The 12,522-nt window shown below is 49.1% G+C and overlaps 2 protein-coding genes across 2 annotated transcripts; one reads left to right on the top strand and one right to left on the bottom strand.

Annotated features, from left to right (window-relative positions):
- The first annotated feature begins 400 nt into the window (after window positions 1-400).
- Window positions 401-11,582, top strand: LOC149323716 (dynein regulatory complex subunit 4-like). Its single transcript, XM_089491313.1, has 11 exons — window positions 401-492; window positions 2,265-2,369; window positions 2,930-3,127; window positions 3,338-3,544; window positions 3,720-3,774; window positions 4,360-4,565; window positions 4,746-4,913; window positions 5,139-5,225; window positions 6,609-6,818; window positions 8,892-8,957; window positions 9,170-11,582. Exons 1-11 carry the CDS (start codon window positions 490-492, stop codon window positions 9,344-9,346), a joined length of 1,482 nt encoding a protein of 493 aa, XP_089347439.1. The 5' UTR covers window positions 401-489; the 3' UTR covers window positions 9,347-11,582.
- On the bottom strand, window positions 10,120-10,906 carry LOC149323717 (5-hydroxyisourate hydrolase-like). Its single transcript, XM_089480788.1, has 2 exons — window positions 10,743-10,906; window positions 10,120-10,345 (listed from the first exon to the last, which is right to left on the bottom strand). Exons 1-2 carry the CDS (start codon window positions 10,904-10,906, stop codon window positions 10,120-10,122), a joined length of 390 nt encoding a protein of 129 aa, XP_089336914.1.
- Window positions 11,583-12,522: the final 940 nt, after the last annotated feature.

The raw sequence follows: 12,522 nt of genomic DNA, 5'->3' as shown, positions 1-12,522 counted from the left end.
GTTGTTGATGATGATCATAATAATTCCAATTCCAGGGTTCCATAGGATATAGCCATGAAAGTTAAAGGGGTGTCAAAGTGCATTAATTCTGCACTGTTGCAATAGCTATTATTACTATTGTTGTTGTTGTTATTGATGAGGAGGTTGATGATAATAATCCTCCTCATCCTCAGTTTTATCCCAATCCCAGGATGCCATAGGATGTAGCCATGACAGTTAAAGGGGTGTCAAACTGCATTGATTCTACAGTGTGGCAATGGCCATAGCAATAACAATAACAATAACAGTCCAGGGCAGAAGGGTGAGAAGTAGGCCCCCCTCCCTCCCGCCCCATTGCTAGGGCTGGGCCTGGTTGCCAGGGGCGTGGCCAAGGGGAAGAGGCGCCTCTCGCGAAGCCTGGCGCGCGGTTGCTAGGCGACGGGGAGACTCCCGGCCTAGGGCTCTGGAGGAGAGAGGCCTCGGGAGGGACCCTCCGTCAGCAGCAGCGCCATGGTGGGCCCTCGGGCGAGGAAGGGCGGGAAGGAGCCGGGCTGGAGGCCGTGGGGAGGCCGGGCGGGGAGGCGGTTGTCTCTGCTGCCCTGGTAGGCCCTCTGCGCATGCTCAAGGAGCAGAGGAACGGGTGGGGAGGAAGGACAGAGCCCCAAAGAACTACAACTCCCGGAATGCCCAGCCTGGGCTAGGGGTGTGTGGCTTCTGGCAGCCCCAAGGGGGACCTTCCATAGGCTTTCCTTGGCCGAGAGAGCGTGGGTTCCCATGGATGAGGCAGGATTCGAACCCTGGTCTCCAGAGTCCTACAGCCCGACACTCAATCCTTGTCCCCAATTATATATTGTTATATTCATATATCATCATCATCATCATCATCATCATCATCATCATCATCATCATCATCATGATATTTGCTCAGAGGGGGTTTGCCATTCAACTGATTCAACTGAGGCTTCTTGCCCACGGTCACCCAGTGGGTTTCCAAGTGGCTCCTTTGAATCTCTGGGGACCAGGGTTCAAAGAGTCCCATACATAGATGGATATATATTCCAGAGTGTGGAGCCATGGCCATTCAAGTGGCGTCCAGACAGATGACTTCGGAAGCACAGATGCCGCCATTGTTGCCCCACTGAAGGCATAGGCGTTTCTGCCAGTCCTGAAGTTCAGTCCCGCTTAGGTTTTTGTGGGCTTTTCGGGCTCTGAGGCTGGGTTCTGGAAGACTTTATTCCTGATGTTTCCCCAGCAGCTGCGGTGGCATCTTCAGGGAATGATGGCTTGGAAGATATATATATATATACACACACACACACACACACACTCATCCCTCCATATTTGTGGCTTTGATATTTGCAGATTTGGTTATTCATGGATCTGATTAATATGTTCTCTCTAGGAATATCGAGTTCCTCCTCCAGTGCAACTCTATGGTCAACTTTAACTAAACGCCGCACTGAAAGACCTAGAGATTCCTAGAGGGAATACTCCACTAGGCCTTTGTAGCTCCTCCAGTGCAACTCTGAGGTCAATGTCTATTGGGCATGGACCACAAAGTTGCATTGGAGGACCTAGAGCTGCCTAGAGAAGACACTCCACTAGGCCTTTGTAGTTTCTCCAGCTCAACTCTGTGGTCAATGTCTGGCAGATGTTGACCACAGAGTTGCTCTGGAGGACCTAGAGATTCCTGGAGAGGTGTCCTTCTCTCAGGTAAAAACATGTTTTTCTTATTTGCGGTTTTTCCCCTTTAAAGGGGGTCCTGTGCCCTTAACCCCAGGGAACGTGGAGGGAGGAGTGCATATACTGTTGGCTGAGAGGAAGCCATTTCCATGTTAATTCGTTTATTGTTCTGTTGTTGAATGGCAAGGCCTATAGAGTGTGTATTTACTTAATGATCCATTGTCTGCTGGGAAACCCCATTATCCCTGGAGGCTTTTCCTTTGCATTGGCTGGGTCTTGATTTTGGGGTTTTTCAGGACTGGGAGCCAAAGTTTGTTCACTTTCAGGGTTTCTTCTTTCTTGTTGAAGTTGTCTAGGTTTTTCTGGATTTCAGTGGCTTCTCTGTGCATCCTGAATAGTTGTTGGCACAATCCAGAATTCCTTTCTCTAAAGATGCCAGCCACAGATGCAGGCAAAACGTCAGGAATAAATCCTTCTGGAACATGGCCATGTATCTCGAAAACCCCACAAAAAACTATGGATGCCGGCCATGAAAGCCCTTGACTTCACATCAGTCCCACTTGCTCACGTCTCTCCCTCTCTTCCTCCTTTCCTCCTTCCAGGCGCCGAAAAAGAAAGCTGAGAAGAAAGCTGGAGGTGGCAAGAAGGGCAAAGGGAAAAGCCCGGTGGTGGATGCCCTTCCGCCCGAGGGCATGACCAAGGAGCAGGTGAGCAAGGCTGGGGCATGTGCACCATTTCATTTCCCATCTGTGCTGTTTAGAGCTGCTGGGAGTCGCAGTCCAACAGCATCTGGAGGGCTTCATGCTTCCCCGCTCTGCTACAAAAACAAAAACAAAAACCTGGAACCAAGCATTTATTCAATGTTGATAAATATGCAGTTCCATTTTCTCATTTTGGGAAGCGATTATAGCTAAGTTTATTACATAAATGTCATAAATATAATTTTGCAGAAAATTTGCTCCATTAAAAACATCACTTTAGTTAAGAAATATAAGATTAGGTCATGTGTTTGACACGAGAAATGGAGAAAAAAAACATATCAGTGATCAAGTAATGGAAAGTTATTTCTGTATTTGTTTTGTACTGAATTGTTTGTTTTTAAATAAAAGGATAAAGTTAAGAAACAAAATTAAAAAACACTGCCCTCAGACCTTGATAGCAAAGGAGCCCTGCGCATGTACAACTTGTGTGCTATATGTGTGGGCTCCCTCTTCATCCTCTCCATCCATCCCTGACATGGGCTGACCCCCTTTCCTCGGTCGTGCAGCTGGATGAACACATTGGGCGGATCCGGGAGGAGTTGGACCGTGAGAGAGAGGAGCGCAACTACTTCCAGCTGGAGCGGGACAAGATCCACACCTTCTGGGAGATCACGCGGCGGCAGTTGGACGAGAAGAAGGCAGAACTGCGCAACAAGGACCGCGAAATGGAGGAGGCAGAAGAGCGTCACCAAGTGGAGATCAAGGTGAGGCTTTGGGGGGTCTCACCCATTTCTTCCCTCTTTGCCCCTTCCTTCACCGGAACAGCACTGAATCACCCACATTGAGTTGAGCTTTATCAGGTGCTCTACAGAATTATGTGTCCTTGCTGATGGGTGTTAATGGGAGCTTGAGGAAATTGCTTTTGAGGATTCTGGTCCTGTGAGTTGAGCCTTGGCCTCCTTTTCTCGTCTCAGGTTTACAAACAGAAAGTGAAGCACCTGCTCTATGAGCACCAGAATAACCTCACGGAGCTGAAGGCGGAGGGGACAGTGTCCATGAAGCTGGCTCAGAAGGACCACCGGTCCCAGGAGATGGAGCTGCGTAAGGACATGCGCACCCTGAAGGTGGAGCTGAAGGAGCAGGAGCTGGCCAATGAGATGATAGTGAAGAACCTGCGCCTGGTATGTCTGAAATGGAGGCTGCCCTGGGATCCGAGACACCTGGGCCAGGACGAATCCTGCTTTCTGGGCAAGACTCCCCAGCCCTCGGCTCTTTCTCCAGACGTCTTGGGTGGGAGGGAGCGGCCCCTTTCATGTTTGCAAGAAGCATCACTAACCAGCCTTGTTGTCTTGGCAGAAACAACAAGAAGACACGACGCGACTGCGTAATGACTTTGAGAGACAAGTGAAAGGTCAGTTCTGGGATTGGCCATCAAAAAACGCGGTAAAATGAGCTGTGTCCACACCAGGGCTCCTCCCTTCAGGTTCAGCAGGCCAGCGTATTTATTATTTACTTGTTTATTATTTATTATTAAAGTGTTTATATAACAAGATCTCAGGATATCATACAGATAAAATCAATTTAGAAAAACTTAAAAAATTCAGAATAATTTAAACGGTATATTAAAGAATTTAGCACTTAAACAAATTTAAACAGGCTTTTTAAAAAACCCAACCTGTACAGATTTGGGCAAAACAATTAACCCCTAAAGGCTTTGATAAAAGCCATATTTTAACTTAGCAGTAGAATGAATTCAGCATTAGCACCAGTATCAGGCCTCTGTGAGGAAGGCATTTCACAGCTGGGTGTCCCAAAAGAGAAGTCCATCTTTCCATGCACAATGTATGGCACCCACTGGTGGGGCACAGGGGGTCCTTCAGACCGCAGTCCATAGGCAGGTATATAGATGCAGCAAGAGGTGCTCCTTCAGGTACTTCCATGGCTTTATCCCCTGTTCACTTGGACACTAAATCTGCTCTGGCTGCTGCTTCCCCAGAGATTGAAGCCAAGTATGAGAAAAAGATGCGAGTGCTCCGTGAAGAGCTGGACCTGCGCAGGAAGACTGAAATCCATGAGATCGAAGAGAGGAAGAATGGGCAGATCAACACACTGATGAAGAACCACGAGAAGGCCTTCAGTGACATCAAGAACTACTACAATGATGTGACTCTGAACAACTTGGCATTGATCAACACCCTCAAGGTAAAATCCACCGCACAAGACTTTGTCCAAGGGAGACTGCAAGCAGGGGCCAGGGATGTGTGGTCAGGTAGCAGACAGTGGAAGGGAAAGGAAGGAGTGATGCAGGACACTGGGGTCTTTTGCTGCTAGGACAAGGTGGATGAGGCCTGATGACCAGGTTTATTTCATCTTGGGATACAGGAGCAGATGGAGGAAATGAAGAAGAAGGAAGAACATTTGGAGAAGGAGATGGCGGAAGTGTTGCTCCAGAACAAAAGGCTTGTGGAGCCACTGCAGCGAGCCCGCGAGGAAGTGGCTGAGCTCCAGAGGAAGCTGGCGCACTACGAGAAGGACAAAATCATGCTGGTGGTAAGTCCCTGGGTTCAACACTCCCTAGGATCATACCTTGGCCTCCCCAGTAAGACTGGGCAGTTAAGCTGCCTCTCTGACCAAGGAGATGCTCTTGCACAGACTCCCATCCTGTGCTGGTATTTACAAGAATCGGAATGGCACTCAGACTTGGGGACAAAGAAGAACTTGCTCAAGGGCTTTCCTGCATGCTCAGCCCCACAACACCTTCCCTTCTCTCTGCAGAGCATCCGGGCCCGCCTAAAAGTGACTGAGAAGGAGCTGAAGGATCTCCAGTGGGAGCATGAGGTGCTTCAGCAGAGATTCAGCAAGGTAGGGACCAAGTGAGAGCTAGGGGTGCTGTGGCTGATCTCGGCATCCGAAAAGATGGGAAGGGAGATCCAGGGTTTAGCCAGCTTGGGGTAAAATACCTCAGTCTATGTCCTCTCATCATGCAGTAGACCTCCTACCCTCCCTGAAGGCCCCTCTGGATATTCTTTGAGGTGGGGGGAAAGGGGATGCTTAAGGCAGGAATTTCTGGGTTGCAGCAGCAACAGCCATTGCCACTTTAGCTCCCAAATCACTACAGTTGCCTCAGGAAGTTTGATAAACAGATGTTGAAAAATTGAAGCACCTCAGATCCCTGCAGTTATTAAAATGTGTCCTCTTGGCTTTCTGGAGAAGCCAAATGTTCTCCCAACCATCTCCATTAGTAGCACCAAAGTTGAACGCCCTTTGAGATTTAGGGTGCTTCTGTCCTGTGTGGGACTGCAAGACCCTCTTTTTTAGGGAGAGCACATTGAGCCTGTCAAGAAGCCTTTGCCTGTCACAACTAGAGATAGGTTTATGTATTGTAACAAATAAACTTGCCAGTGAAAGCCAAATTCACCATTGCTTTACCTTTGTTGGAGAGAAAAACTTAACAAAAAAGCCCTGGTCTTCCTGGGAACAAGAAAGGCAATCAGAGTCACACAATAAAATTGGGGTTTCCATTGGAGAATCTGAAAGATCCACCTTGAAATTCCCTGTGTGTGGTGTGTAATTCACAGGCTACTTTGTGGGAAGCAAGCGTGACTCATTTGGAAGAGGGGCTCATTTGCCTTCAAGTGTTAAGCCCAGGAGCTCATTAGCTGCTTGTCCTTCAGAGGGCCATCATGGGCTTGTCTTAATGAAGGGGCCTGAGGAGAAGTGGGTCAGGCTGCCTCGTCCCCACTCCCACCCCTCTGGCTTCCAGCGCCAATCTTGCCAACTTTGTCGGAGGGGGAGAACAGAGCCCCTTTCCCTGTACTGTGGCTCCTTTCCTGAGAACACTGGCCAAGCCTACAATGCTGGGTGGTCCCTTTATTGCCACAGAGTGAGAAGCCAGGATCACTGCAGGTTACATCCATCTGGCTCCAGGGAAGGGGAAGCACACGCAAGTTAGAAGTGCGGATGTCTTGGTAGCAGCCCCTTGTGAAGGCTTGGAGAAGGAGCCATTGCCTTCTAATGGAGGTGGTTGGGAGGAAGCATGATGAGGCAGTCTCAGCACTTAAACCACCTTCTTGTTGGACTACATCTTTCAGAATGCCCCCAGCCAGCAAGATTAACAAGTAGCGTGGCCATGCTGACAGGGGAATTCTGGGCACTGCAGTCCAAAAGAGGATCTTTCCCAACTCTGGGCTGGGTTCACTGCTCTCTCTGACCCCGTGTGTATATGTATTGGTGGTGGTTGCCCAGGTTCAGGAAGAGCGGGACGATCTGTATCAGAAGTTCACCAAAGCCATCAACGAGGTGCAGCAGAAGACGGGCTTCAAGAATCTGCTGCTGGAGCGGAAGCTGCTGGGTCTGGCCAACATCCTGGAGAAGAAGGAAGTGCAGCTCAACGAGGTCCTGGCAGCCTCCAACCTCGACCCCAGCGCCCTCAGCGTGGTCACCCGCAAGCTGGAGGTACTCTGCCCCCTACTGATCCCTTCCCAAGGAATTATACTTACTTATTAGGGGTATTTTCATATCTCCATCCAGTTTTTTAAATCTCAGTGAGAATCTCAGGTAATGCAGAATTGCTGGTGGGGTGAACACATGAAGGCAATAGCCACACTGGCAGAGAAAAGAGCAGCCTCCCCGAAAAGTGAACTTTCTCCAGCCTTGCCCAAGCTTGAAGTCCCATTTTGAGGAGACAGAAGGGAGGAACGGCAATCTAATCTATAAAACCAGATTGCTGGGATTTCATTCATTGTCACCCCCTTGAGCATATGATCAGGGTAAGGATGGGCTTAGCACCAACACAATGCTGTTCTAGAAGTTTCCTATTCATGTGCCCCGCGCCCAAGTGGCAAATGCCAGTCTGCTGGATGAGTGCAGTTTCATCCGGTCCAAGAATCCAGATTATGGCAAAGATCAGGCACACCTTTTCCCATGTGTAGCTGAGAGGGCCTGAAGTAACACCTTGCCTTTTGGCCAAAACTGTCTCCTGCTTATTTACTCAATCACCAGTGGCATGGACCCCAAAACAAGGAGGGCAAGGGTGGTTCAAGCCCCCTTCATGAGGAGGCTGGTGCCCCTACCCGAAATGACCTGGCACCACCAAGAATCCTATGTAGTTGAGCTTTGCCGGAACGGTCATTCAGAAGCATCCTAAATGACCATTATTTTGCTGTTGCTTTCATGCTACTCAGAGTGTTAGGATCTTTACTTAGGTGGTGAAGATAATGTTTAAGACAGTGTATTGTGTTTTCATTGTCTTGTAAAAAACATAACTGCAAATAGTCAAACTTAATGGTGACCTGCCTGCCAGAGGTGAACACCCTACTTTAAAGACAGTTTGGGGGTCCCTGCCGGTAGACATGAAAAGCAGGGACAGCTTTGGCTGTCTTTACAGTTCCTTCCTTCCTTCCTTCTTCCCTTTCTCCCTGAGGCCTCCTGGGGAAGTCAGGGCCTTCTAGCTCCTCCAGGGAGCCTCCTCCTTTCCACTCCACAGGCTTTTCCTTTTTGCTGAGTTCGCTGCTATTTCCCCTTTCTTCCTATGCTGCCATCTCTGAAATGCCCTCCTGCTAAACATGAACACTGTGTTTTCAGGTCTAGCAGATCCTTTCCCCCAGGAGCCTTCCCATGCTCTGGCACACTGCCCACTGAGCCAGGCCTCAGATTCAAGGGCAGCCACCAAGAGGTCAAGGCTCTTGTGGGCATCCCAGTGGCTCCTTCCACCTTGGGCTGCCTCTTTTGGCTGGCTGGTCCTTGGGATGGAAATATCAGTCTCCCGGGACCTAAAGCATCTGGGAATGGGGCTTTGCAGCTGAGACATTCCAAGTCCTGCTGGCACCAGTAACTGGAGATGTGAAAGGCGAGAGAGGCTTCCCAGAGCAGAGCACCTCACTCAGCTGCTTCTTCCCTCTGAGGCTTCCACATTCCTGTGCCCAGCTGCCGCTACACAAGGCAACTCCACAGGGAACTTCCACTTCTAGGGATTAGTAGATTTGTGCCACTTCCTTTCTCCACTTCCCTTGCCAAAAAATACAGGACCAAAGGAGCTTTCCTCTCCTGAGACTGATGGTCACATCTTAAGGATGTAACTTTTTGGACCCCCTCCCCTAAGATTTCCAAGTTCTGTTTGTGGGTTTCTTAGTGAGGCTGCAAATCCCAGAATTCTGTGTGATTTTGACATGGCAGTTAAAGTGGAATATAGTGTTGTAATAGTGCAATGTGATAGGGCTCTTGTTCAGAGGGGCTTTGCCTTTGCCTTCCTCTGAGGCTGAGAGAGTCACCCAGTGGGCTTCCATAGCTGAGTGAGGATGGAAGTCCTTCTCAAACCACTGTGCCATGCTGGCTGTCGAAAGGAAGCGAGCCTTGGCTCTGCTGGAGAAACTGCCCCACTCTGGTCTATAAAGGAATGGTCAGTGACCCACTCCTCAAACAGTACCATGACATCCCTCCAATACATACCCGCGCAAGGCACTGGTTAGCCTCTATTGTGCCAGTTCTTTGACACGCTGCATTAACACCGCCCCCCATCTTCCTTCACAGGATGTGCTTGATTCCAAAAACAATGCCATCAAAGACCTGCAGTATGAGCTTGCCAGAGTGTGCAAGGTAAGAGTTGCCCCCCCCCCCACATGCGCCATGTTCCTTGTAGTCTGGAAATTTGGCATTTAACCATTCTTAGCCTGAAAGCCTTTGTGGCTAGCCACAGTTGCATAGATGCCCCCAAAAGAGTGGCTGTAGCTCTCTCGGGAAAACCTCCGGATTCCAGAATGCAGTGGTATCCACTGATAACTTTGTCCTCTCCCTCACTCCCTCTGCAGGCACACAATGACTTGCTGCGCACATACGAGGCCAAACTGTCCGCCTTTGGGATCCCCTTGGACAATCTGGGCTTCAAGCCGCTGGAGACCTCCGTCCTTGGCCAGACTCTGGGCCAAGGCCCTGCGGGATTTGTCTCCACGCCTACGTCGCAGAACCTCCAGGCCCAGTCCTTGTGAACAGTGGCAGCCTGAGAGTCTGGCATGGAAAAGGCCTGCCTGGTGCCCTTGCTGGGGGTCTGGGGAAAGGAAGAAGAAGAGGAAGGACTGGAGGCAGCAGCACCTGAGAGAGACATCAGGGCAGGACCCACAGCCTTCCTGTGCATTATACGGGCTCCGGTGTGTGAGAGGCTTTTCATACCTGGTCTGAGCAGGCCTCCTCCCATTTTTCAAGATAAGATTTGGGGGAATCTGTGGAGCTGTCCTTTCCTTCAAGAGCAGCAGCAACACAAACACCGACGTAGTCCTCTGCTGGAGCCCCACAAGTGCCATACCCTTCGGACGAGGGGCTAAGGCTTTCCCCAGACACTCATTTCATTAAAAGAAGACTGCAAGGAGCAGTCTTTACATTCACTCACAACAACCTTGCACAGTTAGCTATTTATTTTGTCTCATGTTTAATGGCAGGCAGCAGGTTGTAGCCAAGCTCCCATGTGTAAAGCCAGGGGCTGGGGTTGCAGCGCCAACTCTCAGTTCTTGGAAACAAGCCAGCGTGGTCTGAATGCCCTGAGAGTGGCCCTTCTCTGAGCCAGCCCCATCTCTTGAACTAGCTTCCCCTGTAGGTGGTATAGGAATAGGGGCTGAGCAGCAGCGGGATGTGGACCTTTGGTTCTGCCTCTGTGATGGTGAAGACGACCTGGAACAGACAAAAGAGCTGTTGTCCAAATATATATATGTATATGCATATATATGTTGAGCCACAACAGGAAGGTCATCCATAAGAGGGCAGGGACCTAGCCTTCAGTCCTCTCTGGTGTGCCATGGTTCCTCCTGCTTCCCTTCCCACCAGCCTCAGACTTTCCCCGGGCCGGGAGCAAAACTTCCATGTAAGGGTAGAAGCAGCAGTAGCCCTGTTGGTGCCAGTATGGCCCTGTTTCAAAGTGCAGCTTGTAGATGCCCGCTTTCAACCGCTGGAGTGCCAGGCTGCTCTTGTCCAAACACCCGTCTGTGTTGGTTGTGCTGGAACAGAAAGGCATGAATGGGTGCAGCAGCACAACCAACTCATTCGTGCCCTTGTTGAGTGCATCCAAGAGCCCTTGCGCACTATAGAGCTATTGGACTATGATTCCACTTTGCCATGGTCCCACTCTATGGAACCCAGGGATTTGCAGTTGAGGGCATGTACTTAGCTGCTTCGGAGGGTAGTGAAGTCTCCTCCTTTGCAGGTTTTTAAACAGAGGATGGATTGACATTGGCCAAGGGTGCTTTGACTTTGACATATTCCTGCATATCATGGAGTTGGACTGGATGACCCTTGGGGTCTCTTCCAACCTTGTGATTCTATGCAGTCCCACCTAAAGTGGATCCGTAGTGCTATAACCATGTAGCATGGAAAGCCCTCTTCTGTCCCACCTACCTCTTCATCAGCTCCATCCACGATGCGTTAGGATCCTCCAGCCACAGGAAGCGCATGGCCAGGCCTGTGGCAGGGAGGCCGGTCAGGACATTCAGGGCGTGGACGGTCAGGGAAGCGTGGGGCTCTCTGTCACCAGCCGGAGCCTGGGATTCAGAGAGGGCCATGTCAGAGCCTAAGAAAGCAGCCACTGAGGTCTGCTCAGAAGCTGCACAGAGAATGCTAAGTGCCTCCCTGCTGCTGCAGCAGCAGCAGCAGCCCTTCTCTCCTAAATTGCTTGTTGCTTGTGTACTTAAGTGTGAATTTAAATGTTGAGGTAAAGCTATTGAACAACAGCTTGCCTCACCTTTGCATTTGGCAAGGACCTTTATTTTTCTGAGGAACATTCTTTTTTAATAAAATGGCCACTTGCCACAGTTAGTTCACTTGGCAAGGTCCCTTTGTACTCCTGAGGAGAAAATGTTAAGCCTGTTTTTTTTGCCAATGGCCACGTTTCCCCTCCATTGGTGACTTTTCCCACTACGTCTCAGCATTGGATTTTCTATTTGACTCCGTAGAATTGTCATATTAGCGGGACTCTTTGTCTCCATGTTTGCATGCCCTTAGGCCTGGTTTCATAAATGGCCATTGTGTTTTGGGTCTATGTGCCTTTCTTGTGTGGCTTGGCACTCCCTCCTCTGCTGACGGAAGCTGGTCAGTCTAAGCCATTTGTATGCATTTGCAGATGACCACTCAAAGAAGAAATACTGCTACAGGTAAGCCACCTGTCCTTATAAATGGAGTATGTTGTATTGAACTTTCTCAGTCTTTTTAAAAATATGTCTTCCTACCCTCCCCAAGTTTACAAAACGGTGTTCAATGCAAACTTTCTCATCTCCTGTTTTCAGTCTTTTTGGTGTTTTCTTCAGAACAGAACAGAAAATGGAAGACAAATGTCAAGTCTCCCCCAGGACTGGGACTCCGTCAAAATAATTGCAGTGGAAATAAAAAAACAACAACATACTGAAAGCTAACATTCAAACTATTACCCACATGAAAGCAAATCTGTAAATGTACAGCTGGCCCTCTTTATCCCAGATGGCAAGGGACACCATTTTGCTATGCCATTGTATTCAACGGGGCTTGAGCCTCCATGGATGCCAAGGGGCCCTTTTCTTAAAAGCCATCAGTTCTAAAAGGCCCTCTGAATAATAATAACAAAAAAGGAAAGCTACAAGAAATGGAGTTGCAAAGGCTGCATACACATTGCAGAAATGATCCTCTTTGAGAGCACTTTAACTGCTGTGGCTCAATGCTATGGAATTCTGGGAAGTGGAGTTTGTTGTGAGCCCCAGAGCGGAGCGGAGCAGCAGAAACAGAACAGCAGAGCTCTGCTCTGGGTTCACAACCAGTGTTGCCAACAAGCTTCGAAGATATTTCCCTGCACATCTGATCAAAACATACTGAATCCCCCCATCACACAAAATATTCAGTCAAAATCCCCGGAAAATTCCCGTAATGTTAAAATGGCGGATCTTTTGCAAATAAACGTAGCCCTAATTGAATAAAAATAATTGGAATGTATTTCAACTCTCAAAATTACCATTAAAACCAACCAAAGAATCTTCCAGTCCTTCTAATACTTTTAAGATGTTTATTTTGACATGAAGGGGGTCCAGGAAGCTTTGTGCCAAATAGAAACATGTTCGGCTGCAACCGCACTGCATAAATAATCCAGTTTGACACCCCTTTAACTGCCCTGGCTCAGTGCTAGGGAATCCTGGGAATCCTAGTTTTCGGAGAC

This window comes from Sceloporus occidentalis, unplaced genomic scaffold, assembly GCF_023333645.1.
Source record: "Sceloporus occidentalis isolate IW3139 unplaced genomic scaffold, rSceOcc1.0.p SCAF_1, whole genome shotgun sequence".
Taxonomy (NCBI): Eukaryota; Metazoa; Chordata; class Lepidosauria; order Squamata; family Phrynosomatidae; genus Sceloporus; species Sceloporus occidentalis.
Note: the sequence above shows the minus strand (reverse complement) of the source record. Positions and strands in the feature narration are given on the sequence as shown.